The sequence below is a fragment of the Oncorhynchus kisutch genome, linkage group LG1, assembly GCF_002021735.2.
Source record: "Oncorhynchus kisutch isolate 150728-3 linkage group LG1, Okis_V2, whole genome shotgun sequence".
NCBI classification, from domain to species: domain Eukaryota; kingdom Metazoa; phylum Chordata; class Actinopteri; order Salmoniformes; family Salmonidae; genus Oncorhynchus; species Oncorhynchus kisutch.
Window position 1 is genome coordinate 35564783 of NC_034174.2, and position 19953 is coordinate 35584735.

Below are 19953 nucleotides of genomic sequence, written 5' to 3' on the forward strand. Positions count from 1 at the left end.
GCCTTTTCCTTTGTGTAACAAGCTGTCATATCTGTTCCGCCCGCCAGGGACGTTTTCCTTTATGACGTAATTTGTAATCAAGTTATGATTAATTATGTGTGATTCTGTGTGATTAGTTAGGTATTTAGTAAATAATTAATTAAACTCAATTTTGTATTGCTAATTCAAATTGTTAGCCAGGGTTCTTGCAGATAAAAGAATTTACAACTTTCAGATGAGACTGAATTAAGACAATAATTGATATTGACGGCTATTGATGTAAAATATTACTAGGTCTTTAAGAGTTTATTCGGAAGATAACAGCTCTATAAATATTATTTTGTGGTGCCCGACTCTCTAGTTAATTACATTTACATGATTAGCTCAATCAGGTGATATTAATTACGGAGAAATTATTTTGTAGACTAGCATGTCATATCACTTAATCCGGCATAGCCAAAGACACGACACTTGCTATGCACCATATGTATCTTCAACGGTTCTCTTGCCGCTACGTCCTACACATATAAATAACACCCCATATTAGGAAATACTTTGTTATTTGTAGTGGCTGCAGACCAAATAAAAATGTATTCTAAATTCCTACAGTAGGGCTTTCCATGGTACCATTACGCTCTCGCTCTAGTCTTCTCATAAAACTAGTAAATAGTCTTCTCTCTACTTGCTTTAATTGTTTTATATTTTTTTACAATTTTTATACAGATTCATTTAAATTGATGTACTGATATTCAGAAGACATGTCCCTCTTTTGTTTGCGGGTGATGTGTCTCCTCCTGGGCAGCTCACAGTATAGTTCTGGTCTGTGCGGGTCCTCGTCGTGATTTTTTTCCAGACAGGAATTTCCCTCATGCTTCATAAAATGTGCCACCGGTTTTCCTCACAGACCCCTGCTGGAAAGCTCCGCAGGCAGAATCAATAATCCTTTTCGTGACCCCAAATTGTCCTTACCACTAGGGACACTCCAAGTCAATCTTAAATGAATCATTGTTTATTGTCAGGGTGCTGGAGAGGTTCCAACAAACTCAATGCATCAAAGTGAACGTCTGTTAGGAGTTCTAACGTGGCAGTCCCGTTAGTTTCCCTTATATACAGAACGATTTAGCTTATTCATCATTCATAATTCATGTTTGCTTCATTTATGTGACGGCCAATACTGGGTTATGCATGTGTCAGATCAATACCTCAGGATGCTTCTTCTCTCTAAGCTGAGAAATTGAAACTGAGATATCCCTTTATCTAAACAAGATTCGGTGCATACTGCCAAATTGCAGATACCGATAGTGAGGATTCATTCAATCAGTCACTTGCATGAACACAGAAATTGATTTATAGAAAGCACAAACATAGAACATAGAAATGGGTAAGTAGAAAAGCACAAACATAAAAATGTCCATTACATATCCATGGGCTGCCAATGTCACTTCACCATATGCCTTCATCCAAAATAACAGTTCACAGACAAATACGGAACAATCCAAATGGCTCATTAGTTTTTCAAGGGCAAAGGCAATATTTGAAAAGGGGGGAAGGGGGCAACATGCTGCTTTCTGTCTGTTTCGTTCATGCATTAATATTTGTGTGAGTGTGTTTTGACAGGCTTTTTAACCGAGCTGTTTTAATATACATGTGGGGTGTGCAATTAATGTCCCCTCACAAGCGGAACGGATGAGAAGCGAGAGAGAAAGTATGTTTCAACCTCACTAGCAGGGGAATGGACTGTCTGCCTTCCCTTGGGGAAAGGATGCCTGATGGATACAGACAGAGCAGAAATGATCTTCTAAAGCTTAACTCTCTTGTGTTTGCTTCAAAACCATGTCTTACAGGCCTGCCAACCAACTGTCACTTAATGGACATGCGAATTAGTTAGTTTGTCAATGGCTCTTTTAGTTGTAAACATTCCTTAACTGCTCCAGTAATGTAATGCCCGTGCACATTTAGTTTTTTGCCCTACCACTACACAGCTGATTCAAATAACCAACTCATCAACAAGCTTTGAATATTTTAATCATCTGTGTTTGGGAAACCCTGACCTAAAGGACTATTATACTGAACAAAAATATAAACGCAACAGGTAAAGTGTTGTTGCTCCGAAGGTGTTGTTGGGTCCCATGCTTCATGAGCAGAAACAAAAATATCCCAGAAATGTTCCATACGCACAAATCTTATTTCTCCTATTTTGTGCACAATGCCTCCAACGTCATTTTAGAGAATTTGACAGTTCCTAATTTATTTATTTGAGTTGAATTGTCATTCAGTAAAATTGTTTTAAAAAATTGCATGTTGCATTTATATTTTTGTTCAGTGTAGTTGGCCCCTCATCACCCAGTGCATAGGCCTACTGTTTAGATTAAGTATTTCAGCCGTTATACATTGGGGGATTTTAAGAGCAACTTTTATTTGCATTAGGTTATTTTTATTTTTACTTGGTTGAAATGAAGAAGGTTATAAATGTGTTATTATGTTCATGTAATGGCACATTGTTTACCACTAGATGGCAGTGATTGCGTGCCTATTGCAGAGGGATATTTGCAGGAATGCACGCATGCACGCACACAAACACACACACACTATTAGCATAACTAACAGGAATCATTTTGCATACACATACACTATTAGCATAACTAACAGGAATCATTTTGCATACATGCAATGCATGTCATTTTGATATTAGGCTAAGCATCTAAATTTGACTTAGATCTATAGCCAGTCTGTCCACTATTAGTCTGATGTGGTCACTCTGAGGTGACTGGCATCCACTCTTCTCTATGTTGAGCCATCACAGCCACAGTCACAACCCAGACAGCCAATTAGCTTTAGGCCTGGCTGGCTCCCCTGTCCGGGCTGCCCAGTGACGGGCTGGCAGGCAGCAGGTCTTTGTGTGTGTGTGACTTTTAATTGGTGCAATTCTCTGGTCTCATTATCACACAGGCCCGGGGTCCTAACGGGCTGTTGACACAGGTCAGGTCTTAGGTCAGTCGACCTCATAGGAGAGGCAGCAGACTACACACTGGACAGGTAGGCATGTAGACCACAGTGATGTCATTGTTTCCTCAACTTATTGGACCGTTTGAGTGGAGAGACATCAGGTCTATGGTGCTCTCTAGTGTGGTGTATAGGGAGAGGTCCAGGGGAAAGCAGACAGACTCCCTAACTGATGTGATTGGCCACAGTCATTAAATGGATGCTTATAGGGATACTTAAAGGGATACTACTTCCCCAGAGTCAGATGGATACCATTTTTAGGTATCTGTGTCAAGTATGAAGGAAGTTAGAGGTAGTTTTGTAAGCCAATGCTAACTTGCTTTAGTGCAAAGACTGGAAGTCTATGGGTATCTGCTAGCATGCTTCCAGTCATTCTGCTAACGCTAGTTAATTATTGCGCTAGTTAGCGACTTCCTTCAAACTGCACTCACAGTCGGAGAGTAGCAGAGTCAGATTCCATATGCGTCGTGATATTGAGGATGTGAGTGGGAAACGGCTGAAAGAGAGAGAGGAAAGAGGCGTAAAGCTGCCTCGACCAAGGAGTGTAAATTTGCAGGAGTCTGACCTTCTTGAGAGGTTGGCTGGCGAGCGGAGAAGAGCGACGCTCTGACTCATCAATAGGAATCTCAGATCAGAGCGCCCAGCGCCGTGGCACTACCAGTCAAATTGATTAGCATTTTAGCGCCTGTCGACAGCTACAAACATGAAAGTGATGCTTCCGGCAAGGAGTTACCTTTTTTTCAAGGGGATGTAAAATGAGGGAGGAATAGGCCCATGCCTTTAAAAATGCTCTGAAATGTCTAGTTCCCGCAGGATTCTTAAGTCAACACCATGATGCATGGACAATATGTCTAGTCCCAACTCCACAGTTTTCCCATTAAAGTTAATGGAGGTCTCTGTAGTGGGACTGACTGCATCAGGATCACAGGAGTAGGTGTACAGCAGGACTCATTACATGGGGGAGTCTTGGTCACTTGAACACTTGTTTCACACCTGGAGTATAATGTTGATATTTTACACTGTTTACCAATGTCATAAAGACTAGGGCTGTAACGATACCAGTATCGCAGGTATTCCCAAACTGGTGTGCGCGCAATGCCATCGGGGGTACGCCAAATAAAAATGTGATTTACATTAAAAAATATATCTTTACATTTTCAAACAGTCCATTTATATTTTCCAATGGGGTTATACATTTGGGTGAGGTTTTTTTCTCGCTTGAGTAGCCTCGTTTCGCCGAATAAAATTAAACCACCACTTTTAATCATGGCAAGGCGACTGGAAACATGACTGAATACAAAGTGTAATTATTCCCTCCGCAAGGTAATCAAACAAGCAAAGCGTCAGTATAGAGACAAAGTAGAGTCGCAATTCATCGGCTCAAACACAGTATGTGGCAGGGTCTACAGTCAATCACGGATTACAAGAAGAAAACCAGCCCCGGCGTGGAAATCGACGTCTTGCTCCCAGACAAATTAACCAACTTCTTTGCTCGCATTGAGGACACTGCCTGCTCCCAAAGCCTGTGGGCTCTCCTTCCCCATGGCCAACGTGAGTAAAACATTTAAACGTGTTAACCCTCGCAATGCTGCCGGCCCAGACGGCATCCCTAGCAGTGTTCTCAGAGCATTCGCAGACCAGCTGGCGTGTTTACGGACATATTCAATCAATCCTTATCTCAGTCTCGACCCCACCCTGTGCAACTGGGTCCTGGACTTTCTGACAGGCTGCCCCCAGTTGTTGAGGGTAGGAAACCTCCACCCTGCTGATCCTCAACACTGGGGCCCCACAAGGGTGCATTGTGTACTCTCCTGTACTCCCTGTTCACCCATGACTGTGTGGCCATGCACACCTCCAACTCAATCATCAATTTTGCTGACGACACCACAGTGGTAGGCTTGATTACCAACAACAGCGAGACGGCCTACAGGGAGGAGGTGAGGAGTGTGGTGTCAGGAAAATACCCTCTCACTCAAAGTCAACAAAACAAAGGAGATGATTGTGGGCTTTATGAAACAGCAGACGGAGCATCCCCCCCATCCACATTGATGGGACAATAGTGGAAAAGGTGAATAGTTTTAAGTTCCTTGGTGTACACATCACGGACAAACTGGAAATGGTCCACCCACACAGACAACGTGGTGAAGAAGGTGCAACAGTGCCTCTTCAACCTCAGGAGGCTGAATACATTTGTCTTGTCACCTAAAACACTCTCAAACTTTTACAGATGTACAATTGAGAGCATTCTGTCGGGCTGTATCACAGCCTGGTACAGCAACGTCTCCGCCCACAACCGCAAGGTTCTCCAGAGGGTAGTCTGCACAACGCATCACCGGGGCAAAATACCTGCCCTTCAGGACACCTACAGCACCCGATGTCACAGGAAAGCCAAAAAGATCATCAAGGACAACAACCACCCAAGCCACTGCCTGTTCACCCCGCTATCATCCAGAAGGCGAGGTCAGTACAGGTGCATCAAAGCTGGGACCGAGAGACTGAAAAACGGCTTCTATCTCAAGGCCATAAGACTGTTAAACAGCCATCACTAACAGAGTGGCTGCTGCCAACATACAGACTCAAATCTCTTGCCACTTTAATACATTTAATAAATGCATTTTGTAATGGTATCACTACATTACTCATCTCATATGTATATACTGTATACTCTACCATCTACTGCATCTTGCCTATGCTGCACGGACATCGCTCATCCATATATTTATACAGTTGAAGTCGGTTTAAATACATTTAGGTTGGATTCATAAAAACTTGTTTTTCAACCACTCCATAAATTTCTTGTTAACAAACTATTGTTTTGGCAAGTCGGTTAGGACATCTACTTTGAATGACACAAGTACATTTTCACAAGTACATTTTCAATTTTCAATTATTTACAGACAGATTATTTCACTTAAAATTCAGATTATTTCACTTAAAATTCACTGGATCAGAATTCCAGTGGGTCAGAAGTTTACATACACTGAGTTGACTGTGCCTTTAAACAGCTTGGAAAGTCCAGAAAATGCATGGCTTGAGAAGCTTCTGATAGGCTGATTGGCATCATTTGAGTCAATTGGAGGTGTACCTGTGGATGTATTTCAAGGCCTACCTTCAAACTCAGTGCCTCTTTGCTTGATATCATGGGAAAATCAAAAGAAATCAGCCAAGACCTCAGAAAACAAATGGTAGACCTCCAAAAGTCTGGTTCATCCTTTGGAGCAATTTCCAAATGCCTGAAGGTACCACGTTAATCTGTAACAACAGAACGTACTTTGGTGCGAAAAGTGCAAATCAATCCCAGAACAGCAGCAAGGACCTTGTGAAGTTGCTGGAGGAAACGGGTACAAAAGTATCTAAATCTATAGTAAAACGAGTCCTATATCGACATAACCTGAAAGGCCGCGCAGCAAGAAAGAAGCCACTGCTCCAAAACAGCCATAAAAAAGCCAGACTACGGTTTTGCAACTGCACATGGAGACAAAGAGCGTACTTTTTGGAGAAGTGTCCTCTGGTCTGATGAAACAAAAATAGAACTGTTTGGCCATAATGATCATGGTTATGTTTGGAGGAAATTGGGTGAGGCTTGCAAGCTGAAGAACACCATCCCAAACGTGAAGCAAGGGGGTGGCAGCATCATGTTGTGGGGGTGCTTTGCCGCAGGAGGGACTGGTGCACTTCACAAAATTGATGGCATCACGAGGTAGGAAAATGATGTGAATATATTGAAGCAACATCTCAAGACATCAGTCAGGAAGTTAAAGCATGGTCGTAAATGGGTCTTCCAAATGGACAATGACCCCAAGCATACTTCCAAAGTTGTGGCAAATGGCTTAAGGAAAACAAAGTCAAGGTATTGGAGTGGCCATCACAAAGCCCTGACCTCAATCCTATAGAACATTTGTGGGCAGAACTGGAAAAGCATGTGCGAGCAAGGAGGCCTACAAACCTGACTCAGTTACACCAGCCCTGTCAGGAGGAATGGGCCAAAATTCACTCCACTTAATGTGGGAAGCTTGTGGAAGGCTACCCAAAACGTTTGACCCAAGTTAAACAATTTAAAGGCAATGCTGCCAAATACTAATTGAGTATATGTAACCTTCTGACCCACTGGGAATGTGATGAAAGAAATTTAAGCTGAAATAAATAATTCTCTGTGCTATTATTCTGACATTTCACATTCTTAAAATAAAGTGGTGACCTAACTGACCTAAAACAGGGGATTTTTATTAGGATTAAATGTCAGGAATTGTGAAAAACCGAGTTTAAATGTATTTGGCTAAGGTGTACGTAAACTTCCGACTTCAACTGTATGTACATATTCTTATTTATCCTTTTACATTTGTGTGTATAAGGTAGTTGTTGTGAATTTGTTAGATTACTAGATAGATTTTACTGCACTGTCGGAGCTAGAAGCACAAGCATTTCGCAACACTCGCATTAACATCTGCTAACCACGTGTATGTGACCAATAAAATGTGATTTGATTTGGTGATTTGAAGTCTGTTTATCCAATTGGCAATGGAATCAAAACCCAGTCACACATCAGTGGTACAATGCAGTAGTAAATCATTTGTGTGCATGTATCCAGCCTCCAGCAGACAACTCAGGGAAGCAGGGAAGTCTCAGTGCAGCCTTGGAGAGTGTGTGGACAGCTGTTTCTCTGTGAGAGCCATTGGGGGCCCTTGACCCTTCAGGACCGAGGTTAAGGACTTGAGTTTCATGAGCCATTGCTTACTAGCCTAGCGTTAACACGATGACTAGATCTCTACAGGTACGCTAGCAGGAGTTCAAATCAAGCACAACCATACTCATGTGGGTTTTAATTATCGCTACCATATTGTAATTATGTTAAAAACTATTGTCTTTCTAAAGTAGTGATGATTGACAGATAGCCTAGGCACACTGCCAGTTGTTTTGGATTTGAATCCTGATTCCATCCACATACACAATAAATTGACCATCACAGCCTCAATGTTTTCCGTACTGCTTTTATTTTCATGCATACTTTATTTGCTGCCACATTAATTTGTCCTGAAACCGAGACCAATGCCATAAGATACCGTACATGCAGTCTCTCCACTGTGAAGCCCCATTAGTTTCAATTTCAGTCAGCCTGGGAATCTATTGTCTGTGTCGTGGGTCTATGGGGGGGCTAATGGTTTCTAATCAGACACCTTAACAACAGCAGCAACTGACAGGCCGTCTCTCATCTCACACAAAATGTCAGGGAGAAGCACTTGAATACTGGAGCTCTTTTTGTTTGAATGTGTCCCCCTGTTCTCTCAATCTCCTCTCCTCACTCTGTGTCATTTTTGACTTTGCTCTGTTCTCTGTGGATCGATATCTCGTCTACTCCATAGCCCAAATCTCTAACACTTTATTTGAAAGGTCCATAATAAACAATTTTTATAAGACATTTTTAAGACATTTATAAACAGTTTGCTCACCGTGCATTAGTCATTACTCACACATTTGTAAATGTTACTAAGCTAGTTATTCACACGTGTATATATTCTCAGTTTATTAGGTACACCACCCCGTTCACTTAAATGGTTCCCTCCTACAGACAGTGAGTCACGTGGCTGTGGTTTGCTATATAAAGCAGGCAGACAGCCATCGAGGCATTCAGTTACTGTTCGATCAAACTTTTGAATGGGCTAAACGAGTGACCTTTGAGCGTGTTATGATTGTCGGTGCCTGGCATGCTTATTCCAGTAACTCAGAAACGGCCATCATCCTGGGCTTTTCATGCATAACATTTTTTACGTTTACCGACAAACAAAAAACACCCAGTCAGCTGCTGTCCTGTGGGGGAAAAATAGCTTGTTGCTGAGAGGTCGGAGGAGAACAGCAAGAATTAATAATAATGGCGCAGTAAAACAGTTTTGTGCAGAACGTCATCTCAGAACGCACAACGCATCGGTCCTTGTCACCGATGGGCTATCGCAGCAGATAACCAGACCACACCTGGTTCCACTTCTATCAGCTATAAACAAGAAGAAGCGACTCTAGTGGGCACGCGATCACCAACACTGCACAATTGTGGAGTGGAAAACATTGCCTGGTCTGACAAATCCCGATTCCTGTTGCGTCATGCTGAAGGCAGAATCAGGATGTGGCGTAAGCAGCAGTCCATGGCCCCAAATGGTACGGGTTGGTGGTGTTATTGTGTGGGAAATGTTTTCCTGGCACACGTTAGATCCCTTGATACCAATTAAGCAACGTGTCCATGCCCCAAAGAATTAAAGCTGTTCTGGAGGCAAAGGGGGGTCCGACCCAGTACTAGATGAACTGCCCACTGAGTGTATACTGCAGAAATGTCTACCAATGGCATGCTATCTTTTTGTGAGAAATTACACTGGTGGTCACTCAACATTTCTAAAGTATAAACTGCACTCACTTTAGATTAAGGACTGCAAAAATACTTTACAAATGATCAGTAAATGGCTTATTCATGATTAATAAATGGTGAACACACATTTTATAAATGATTTATTACAGACCCTTAAAATAAAGTACTACCCCCAATATAGTCAGACTTCACAAATAGGCTATACTACACGCCATAATTGTAAACTCCCATGCAGAAAAGCAATTTTCTAGAATAGGCATTGATGTGAATTGTTTGTCAACTACTCTGCTGTTCATCCAGAGATATGGGTGAGTTTTGTTGTTGTTTACTGCGCTCCACTTCACAGACTCTGTTGTTGTTGTTGGACTGAATGCTGCATCCATCGTCCATAATTTTCTCATATTTTACTGAAGACATTGATGTTAAGGAGGATGCTGAGGTCAAGAGGCTCCAAATTCACATATCTATTGACTGTAGTACAGTGTTGGTTCACAATCACACAGCCTCTCAGCTCCATCCATCCCATCACAACAGTCAGTCAACATGTGTACCACGTTATCCTGTTTCTGGGGCACTTTCTACTTATTGTAACGATATTCGTCTTCCTCTGACGAGGAGTATGAAGGATCGGGCCAATGTGCAGCGTGGTACGTGTTCATGTTGATAATTTATTAACATTGAACACCAAAAACAAAATAACAAGGAGAACAAACGAAACAGTTCTGTCTGGTAAAGACACAGAGACAGAAACAATCACCCACAACTAAAATGGGGAAAACAGGCTACCTAAGTATGATTCTCAATCAGAGACAACAAATGACACCTGCCTCTGATTGAGAACCATACCAGGCTAAACACATAAATATTACATAGAAAAAAGAACATAGACTACACACCCCAACTCACACCCTGACCAAACTAACACAAAAACATAATAAAGGAACTAAGGTCAGAACGTGACACTTATTTTGGACTACACAAGCTAACCAAGACAGATAATATTTAAGGATGCACGGATATCGGATGCCGATAACGATATCCGATATTTTCATTAATGGATTTCGCGTTTGAATTGCCTCGCTGAAATGTTCTTACTCTTTCAAATGACTGCTCGACTTGAACTTGTTTAGTTGTTGGAAGTGTGCACTTATTCACATTTTCCTGCTTTTGTTCTGTGTAGCGCTGTATTTTTTTGTGGCGTCATTAAATCGTCTATTTACGTTATATAGGTCTGCACGTCAGCTTTGATATCGGTTTTGCACATTGGTGTTGCCGACGCATTTCTAGCTAATAATGGCCGATTCCGATATGCTCACCGACATGTCTCTCAATGAGGAATCTCCATTGTCATCTTTATTCCAGGACTAGTATTAATCTGTATCTGGAAAACGGGTCTAATGAGGGGTCTTGAGTGGACATCATGTAGGCCACACACAGACAGTGAGCTGATGATCCAGTCCTGATCCAGCATGTTAACCTTTCTCCAGGATTTATCAGGGGGCTAAATGATCCCACGTTGCCAATCCAGCCTAATATATTGTTGATTGTTGGCCTACCTGGCTGTTACATTTTCATGGGTGTGATTATTGGCTAGGCAGAGTGCATGGAGCTCCATCATTATGTACCTCTCTTCTGGGACTGTAATACAGAGGTTGGGCCTCTCTCCTCCTAGCTGAAAAACAAGTATGTGTGTATGCCCCCACCCAGTCCTCCCAAAAGCGCTAACGCTTTAGCGATGAGCGATTTGAAAGCGGGCTGATTATTGAGAAGAATTAATTCCCAGAAGTGGGAGAGGGGAGGGAAGAGCACAGAGGGCCCAGGAGCGGGGAATATGAGGAGAGTAAATCCTCATTACGTGTCTGCTAATAAAGAACTACCACGGCCAGCCCTACCTTTCTATTGTTGGAGAGCCCCCATCCGTCAGAAAAGGCCCTATCACCTCCAAGCAAAGAATTTCTTTCAAAATTACTTTTCTTCTCAACAGGTCTCAGGAGACCTGGCTTAGAGAGGAACCGGGGCAGAGAGAAGGAGAAGGGCACCATTTCTGAAACAAAGATATCTTGGAGTCCCATGGGCACTAAAGTCAGCCCGATGAGTCTGCATTAGGAAACAATAAGCATTTTAAAGCATGGGGGAAGAATAAACAATGACTGTTAAAGTTGCACATAAGAATCACAGCTTCAGGTTCTGGCAGTTTGTGTAAATTCTGGCTGATGTTCTTGGTGGTGGAGATGTGGTTGAGTTTACACCGTGTGATTAATCTGTGTCGATGAGCTTCTCATCATACCCTCATCCTACTCCCCCTCTGTTCCTCTGATGATTTAGAGGTTAACCCAGGCCCTGTGTGTCTCCAGGCGCTCTCATTTGTTGACTTCTGCAACCGTAAAAGCCTTGGGTTCATGCATGTTAACATCAGACGCCTCATCCCTAAGTTTGCTTTATTCACTGCTTTAGCACGCTCTGCTAACCCAGATGTGTCTGAATCCTGGCTTAGGAAGACCACCAAAAATTATTACATTTCCATCCCCAATTACAACATTTTCCATCAAGACAGAACTGCTAAAGGGGTTGGAATTGCAATCTACTGTAGAGAGAGCCTGCAGAGTTCTGTCATACTATCCAGGTCTATGCCCAAACAGTTCGAGCTTCTACTTTTAAAGATCCATCTCTCCAGAAATAAGTCCCTCACTGTTGGCTCTTGTTATAGACCCCCCCCCCCCCCCCCAGCTCCCAGCTGTGCCCTGGACACCATATGTGAATTGATTGTCCCTCATCTATCCGTCACAGTTCATACTGCTAGGTGACCTAAATTTGCATATGCTTAATACCCCGGCCATCCTACAATCTAAGCTAGATGCCCCCAATCTCACACAAATTATCAAGGAACCTACCCTACAACCCCAAATCCGTAAACATGGGCACCCTCATAGATATCATCCTGACCAACTTGCCCTCTAAATACACCTCTGCTGTTTTCAAGCAGGATCTCAGGGATCACTGCCTCATTGCCTGCATCTGTTATGGGTCCGCGGTCAAATGACCAACCATCATCACTGTCAAACGCTCGCTAAAACATTTCTGCCAGCAGGCCTTTCTAATCAACCTGGCCCGGGTATCCGGGAAGGATATTGACCTCATCCCATCAGTAGAGGATGCCTGGTTGTTCGTTAAAAGTGTCTTAAATAAAAATGTCCCTTTCAAAAAAATGTAGAACTAAGAACAGATATAGCCCCTGGTTCACCCCAGACTTGACTGCCTTTGACACTTGATAGAGCCAAACAGGATGCTCTGGATTGTGCATCTGTAAAAGTTAGTGAGTGTTTTTGGTGACAATCCAAATTTCTTCAGCCTCCTGAGGTTGAAGAGGCACTGTCTGTGTGGGTGGACTATTTCAGTTTGTCCGTGATGTGTACGCCGAGGAACTTAACTTTCCACCTTCTCCACTACTGTCCCGTCGATGTGGATAGGGGGGTGCTCCCTCTGCTGTTTTCTGAAGTCCACAATCATCTCCTTTTGTTTTGTTGACATTGAGTGAGAGGTTATTTTCCTGACACCACACTCCGAGGGCCCTGACCTCCTCCCTGTAGGCCATCTCATTGTTGTTGGCAATCAAGCCTACCACTGTAGTGTCGGCTGCAAACTTGATGATTGAGTTGGAGGTGTTCATGGTCATGGGTGAACAGGGAGTACAGGAGAGGGCTGAGAACACACCCTTGTGAGGCCCCAGTGTTGAGGATCAGCGGGGTGGAGATGTTGTGTCCTACCCTCAACACCTGGGGGCATCCCGTCAGGAAGTCCAGGACCCAGTTACACAGGGCAAGGGTCTCGAGCTTAATGACGAGTTTGGAGGGTACTATGGTGTTAAATGCTGAGCTGTAGTCAATGAACAGCATTCTTACATAGGTATTCCTCTTGTCCAGATGGGTTAGGGCAGTTTGATTGTGATTGTGGACCTATTGTAGACCTATTGGGGTAGTAAGCAAATTGGAGTGGGTCTAGGGTGTCAGGTAGGGTGGAGGTGATATGATCCTTCACTAGTCTCTCAAAGCACTTCATGATGACGGAAGATCACACGTTGTTGTGTGATCACACATGTTGTTCTCCTTCACCCAAATCCAGACAGTTGATGTTCTGAAAGAGCTGCAAAATCTGGATCCCAACAAATCAGCTGGGCTAGATAATCTGCACCCTCTCTTCCTAAAATGTTCTGCTGCCATTGTTGCAACCCCTATTACTAGTCTGTTCAACTAGGTCTTTTGTATCGTCTGAGATTCCTAAAGATTGGAAAGCGGCCACGGTCATCCCCCTCTTCAAAGAGGGAAACACTCTAGACCCAAACTGTTACAGACCTATGTCCACCCTGCCCTGCCTTTCTAAAGTCTCTATGGGGGTGTCACAGGGTTCAATTCTTGGGCTGACTCTTTTCTCTGTATATATCAAAGATGTCACTCTTGCTGCGGGTGATTCTTTGATCCACATCTACGCAGACAACACCATTCTGTATACATCTGGCCCTTCTTTGGACACTGTTAACAAACCTCCAAACAAGTTTCAACGCCATACAACACTCCTTCCATGGCAACTGCTCTTAAATGCTAGTAAAACTAAATGCATGCTCTTCAACTGATCGCTGCCCTCACCCACCCGCCCGACTAGCATCACTACTCTGGATGGTTCTGACTTAGAATACAGTGGGGCAAAAAAGTATTTAGTCACCCACCAATTGTGCAAGTTCTCCCACTTAAAAAGATGAGAGGCCTGTAATTTTCATCATAGGTACACTTCAACTATGACAGACAAAATGAGGAAAAAAATCCAGAAAATCACATTGTAGGATTTTTTATTAATTTAATTGCAAATTATGGTGGAAAATAAGTATTTGGTCAATAACAAACAAGCAAGATTTCTGGCTCTCACAGACTTGTAGGGTCTTCTTTAACTTCTTGCGACTAGCAATCCCGTATCCGGGAGCGTAGCCTCAAGCGCATTACCATAACGCAACCTTTCCTATTCATGAAAATCGCAAATGAAATGAAATAAATATATTCAAACACAAGCTTAGCCAACACACTGTTGCTGGTATTTTGGCCCATTCCTCCATGCAGATCTCCTCTAGAGCAGTGATGTTTTGGGGCTGTTGCTGGGAAACACGGACTTTCAACTCCCTCCAAAGATTTTCTATGGGGTTGAGATCTGGAGACTGGCTAGGCCACTCCAGGACCTTGAAATGCTTCTTATGAAGCCACTCCTTCGTTGCCCGGGCGGTGTGTTTGGGATCATTGTCATGCTGAAAGACCCAGCCACGTTTCATCTTCAATGCCCTTGCTGATGGAAGGAGGTTTTCACTCAAAATCTCACGATACATGGCCCCATTCATTCTTTCCTTTACACGGATCAGTCATCCTGATGTTTCCACCCCCATGCTTCACAGTAGGTATGGTGTTCTTTGGATGCAACTCAGCAACTCAGCATTCTTTGTCCTCCAAACACGATGAGTTGAGTTTTTACCAAAAAGTTATATTTTGGTTTCATCTGACCATATGACATTCTCCCAATCTTCTTCTGGATCATCCAAATGCTCTAGCAAACTTCAGACGGGCCTGGACATGTGCTGGTTTAAGCAGGGGGACACGTCTGGCACTGCAGGATTTGAGTCCCTGGCGGCATAGTGTGTTACTGATGGTAGGCTTTGTTACTTTGGTCCCAGCTCTCTGCAGGTCATTCACTAGGTCCCCCCCGTGTGGTTCTGGGATTTTTGCTCACCGTTCTTGTGATCATTTTGACCCCGCGGGGTGAGATCTTGCGTGGAGCCCCAGATCGAGGGAGATTATCAGTGGTCTTGTATGTCTTCCATTTCCTAATAATTGCTCCCACAGTTGATTTCTTCAAACCAAGCTGCTTACCTATTGCAGATTCAGTCTCCCCAGCCTGGTGCAGGTCTACAATTTTGTTTCTGGTGTCCTTTGACAGCTCTTTGGTCTTGGCCATAGTAGAGTTTGGAGTGTGACTGTTTGAGGTTGTGGACAGGTATCTTTTCTACTGATAACAAGTTCAAACAGGTGCCATTAATACAGGTAATGAGTGGAGGAGCCTATTAAAGAAGAAGTTACAGGTCTGTGAGAGCCAGAAATCTTTCTTGTTTGTTATATTGACCAAATACTTATTTTCCACCATAATTTGCAAATAAATTCATTAAAAATCCTACAATGTGATTTTCTAGATTTTTTTGCTCATTTTGTCTGTCATAGTTGAAGTGTACCTATTTACAGGCCTGTGTACCTGTCATAGTTGAAGTGGACCTAAATTACAGGCCTCTCATCTTTTTAAGTGGGAGAACTTGCACAATTGGTGGCTGACTAAATAATTTTTTGCCCCACTGTATATCTAGAATCGGCTTCCTATTTCACAACAAAGCCTCCTTCACTCATGCTCCCAAACATACCCTCGTAAAACTGACTATCCTACCGATCATTGACTTCGGCGATGTCATTTACAAAATAGCCTCCAAACCCATTGGCTCCACGTCATCTATAAGTCTTTGCTAGGTAAAGCTCCGCCTTATCTCAGCTCACTGGTCACCATAGCAACACCCACCCGTAGCACACACTCCAGCAGGTATATTTCACTGGTCATCCCCAAAGCCAACACTTCCTTTGGCTGCCTTTCCTTCCAGTTCACTGCTGCCAATGACTGGAACGAATTTCAAAAATCACTGAAGCTGGACACTTATATCTCCCTCACTAACTTTAAGCGTCAGCTGTCAGAGCAGCTTACCAATTGCTGCAGCTGTACACAGTCCATCTGTAAATAGCCCATCCAACCAACTACCTACCTCATCCACATATTTGTTTTTGTTTTTCTGCTCTTTTGCACACCAGTATCTCTACTTGCACATCCTCATCTGCACATATATCACTCCAGTGTAAATTGCTAAATTGTAATTACTTCGCCACTATTGGCCTATTTATTGCCTTACCTCCTTACTTCATTTGCTCACATTGTATACAGACTTTTATATTGTGTTATTGACTGTACGTTTGTTTATCCCATATGTAACTCTGTGTTGTTTTTGTCGCACTGCTTTATCTTGGCCAGGTCGCAGTTGTAAATGAGAACTTGTTCTCAACTGGCCTACCTGTTGAAAAATAAAAAAAAATGTGCTGAATTGGTTTTCTGAGGCTTGGCAAGGTGACTCGACAACTACGCCATCCAATTACGGTGCGGTGAACTCAACTGTCTTCCAGTTAGCCAACACGCCAGTTGTTCGCCTTGGCCAATCAAAGGGCACTGGCAACTCTCCTCAGCCTCGTCTGTGGACAGACGCAGAGCCCAGTGAAGCCAGCATTGTTTTTCAGAACAACTGTTTATGGAGCCGTGGTTGGCTTTGAGGACACAGCTGTCTGCCTTGGACAGATTGACTGGCAGAATTCTCCCTGTGCGTTTAGATTTTTTAAAGACATAAACCTAACAAATATATACAGAGATACAAGAGAAGAGAGAGCGAGAGAGAGAGAGAGAGAAAAGGATATTCCAATAGCTTCATGGAGTGTTGCTCTTCTCTCCTATTTCCTTTAGTCTCTGGGGTGTGTTATCTGGACTGGAGGAGAGATGAGAAGCAGTGTTGCTGTTTGTGTCTGTGACTGTTTGAGGATGGGGGGGGGGGCGAATGTGTGTGTGTGTGTGCGCGTATATGTGTGTGGGCTGTGAGTGATAGGAGCTCTGAATGACATCATTAGCAAGCGAGGGCTACGTTTGGGCAACAAGCCGGCCCGTTTATGAGTAGAGAGCGAGGGAATGAGGTAGGGAGAGAGAGATGGTTAGATAGGCCATGGGAGGGCAGCGGTCATTTCTCTCTCCTTTTATTTAAATGGATGTATCAGTGTCTTATTATAGCCTGGCAGTGTTGACAGGGGACAGTCATTATACACAAGCCCTGTTGACAACACCTTTTATCATGTAGGAAGGTCAACATAACTTACAGTGTACATCCACATCCTGGACCAAAGCAGTGTCCATATGGACCGTTTGGTGTTGATTGTGTACTAAGCTGCTGGGAACACAGCCTTTGTGAATGGCTTTGTTGGCACTGGCTTAAAGCGGAGCAGTAGATCAAATATAACTAGTACGGTCTTGACAGAAAAATCCCCTGTCATCTGATGTTGCATGTGAAGAAGACAGCAGCAGATCCGACGGACAGCCCGCTTACATAATACAGACCGCTCACATAATACAGACCGTAGAATACAGACACCGTCACTCATTATATTACTTGCATGGCCCAGCCACTGTTGGGGAAGAGGTGTAAGGATATTAAAGGGATGTTAGTTGGTTGAGGGGTATAGCTCATACCTGGAGAATTGTGACTTTTTTTCACCATCGCTTGACCTTGTATTCCCCTGTACCAGGTCCTAGCCTGGTTTCTTTATGGTGTGAAAACTTGTATTGAATAAGTGTGGCTAGGGGGAGTGAAAGGAGAAAAGGGGCATGAATTGTGAATGGTGTAATTATAAGATGTGTGTATGGGGCTGTCAGCGATGTTGATGAGTAGCGCTGGATGCCATCTGTGACCCTGTGCCATGCCAGCCTCCACAGACGGCACCAGTCACATAGAGGAGGACCTTCACAGGCCTACAGCAGCAGCGCCCAGCCAACCAGCCATGTCTCTGAAATCTGGCCTCATGTCACTCTTATATCACTGTCTCTCCATCTACCAGAAAGCCTGCAGCCAGGCTGGAGCCCAGTGTGATTGACAGCTTACTGTCTGATGTACACGCACACACTGCTGTTTAAAGATTCTCCCATTCCTTCTGCCTTCTGTTGTTTTCTTGTATGAGCTGGTCTGACTGGCGGGCTGGGAGGATGGATGGGGATTTATATGTACTGAGCAGAATATAGAAATCACTTTTTGGTCTCATCTTGTATCCCCCCTCTCTCTCTCTCTCTCTCTCTCTCTCTCTCTCTCTCTCTCTCTCTCTCTCTCTCTCTCTCTCTCTCTCTCTCTCTCTCAGGTGCCTGATGACCAGTGTCGATACATCGTGGGAAGTATCCTGAACGAGGGAGAGGAGCAGCCTGACGAGGAGCTCCAGAAGCTGTACGAAAAGTTTGGCTTCAAGGTGCTGTCCCTTCCTGAGGTGTCCCTGGCTGTGACCACCACCTTCCCCTCCACCACCCCCCTGTCCCACTGGCTGGCGTCCTACAAAGTCTACCCCGAGCTCCACAACTACATCATGGTATGTACCATATACTATTATTGGAGTCCTCTTCATTCCTATGTGGTACATACAGTGGGGCAAAACATTATTTAGTCAGCCACCAATTGTGCAAGTTCTCCCACTTAAAAAAGATGAGAAAGGCCTGTAATTTTCATCATAGGTACACTTCAACTATGACAGACAAAATTAGGGGGAAAAATCCAGAAAATCACATTGTAGGATTTTTAATGAATTTATTTGCAAATTATGGTGGAAAATAAGTATTTGGTCAATATAACAAACAAGCAAGATTTCTGGCTCTCACAGACCTGTAACTTCTTCGTTAAGAGGCTCCTCTGTCCTCCACTCGTTACCTGTATTAATGGCACCTGTTTGAACTTGTTATCGGTATAAAAGACACCTGTCCACAACCTCAAACAGTCACACTCCAAACTCCACTATGGCCAAGACCAAAGAGCTGTCAAAGGACACCAGAAACAAAATTGTAGACCTGCACCAGGCTGGGAAGATTGAATCTGCAATAGGTAAGCAGCTTGGTTTGAAGAAATCAACTGTGGGAGCAATTATTAGGAAATGGAAGATATACAAGACCACTGATAATCTCCCTCGATCTGGGGCTCCACGCAAGATCTCACCCCGTGGGGTCAAAATGATCACAAGAACGGTGAGCAAAAATCCCAGAACCACACGGGGGGACCTAGTGAATGACCTGCAGAGAGCTGGGACCAAAGTAACAGCCTACCATCAGTAACACACTACGCCGCCAGGGACTCAAATCCTGCAGTGCCAGACGTGTCCCCCTGCTTAAGCCAGTACATGTCCAGGCCCGTCTGAAGTTTGCAAGAGAGCATTTGTATGATCCAGAAGAAGATTGGGAGAATGTCATATGGTCAGATGAAACCAAAATATAACTTTTTGGTAAAAACTCAACTCGTCGTGTTTGGATGACAAAGAATGCTGAGTTGCATCCAAAGAACACCATACCTACTGTGAAGCATGGGGTTGGAAACATCATGCTTTGGGGCTGTTTTTCTGCAAAGGGACCAGGATGACTGATGCGTGTAAAGGAATGAATGAATGGGGCCATGTATCTTGAGATTTTGAGTGAAAACCTCCTTCCATCAGCAAGGGCATTGAAGATGAAATGTGGCTGGGTCTTTCAGCATGACAATGATCCCAAACACACCGGCCGAGGAAACAAAGGAGTGGCTTCGTAAGAAGCATTTCAAGGTCCTGGAGTGGCCTAGCCAGTCTCCAGATCTCAACCCCATAGAAAATCTTTGGAGAGAGTTGAAAGTCTGTGTTGCCCAGCAACAGCCCCAAAACATCACTGCTCTAGAGGAGATCTGCATGGAGGAATGGGCCAAAATACCAGCAACAGTGTGTGAAAACCTTGTGAAGACTTAC

General features: G+C 43.6%; 1 protein-coding gene across 1 annotated transcript in view; it reads left to right on the top strand.

Annotated features, from left to right (window-relative positions):
- LOC116373972 (testis-expressed protein 264) overlaps window positions 1-19953 on the top strand; it is a 144037-nt gene that overhangs the window by 14820 nt on the left and 109264 nt on the right. The window contains exon 2 of the mRNA XM_031822683.1: window positions 18343-18564. Coding sequence (XP_031678543.1) covers window positions 18343-18564 — 222 coding nt within the window. The remainder of the gene's footprint in view (window positions 1-18342; window positions 18565-19953) is intronic.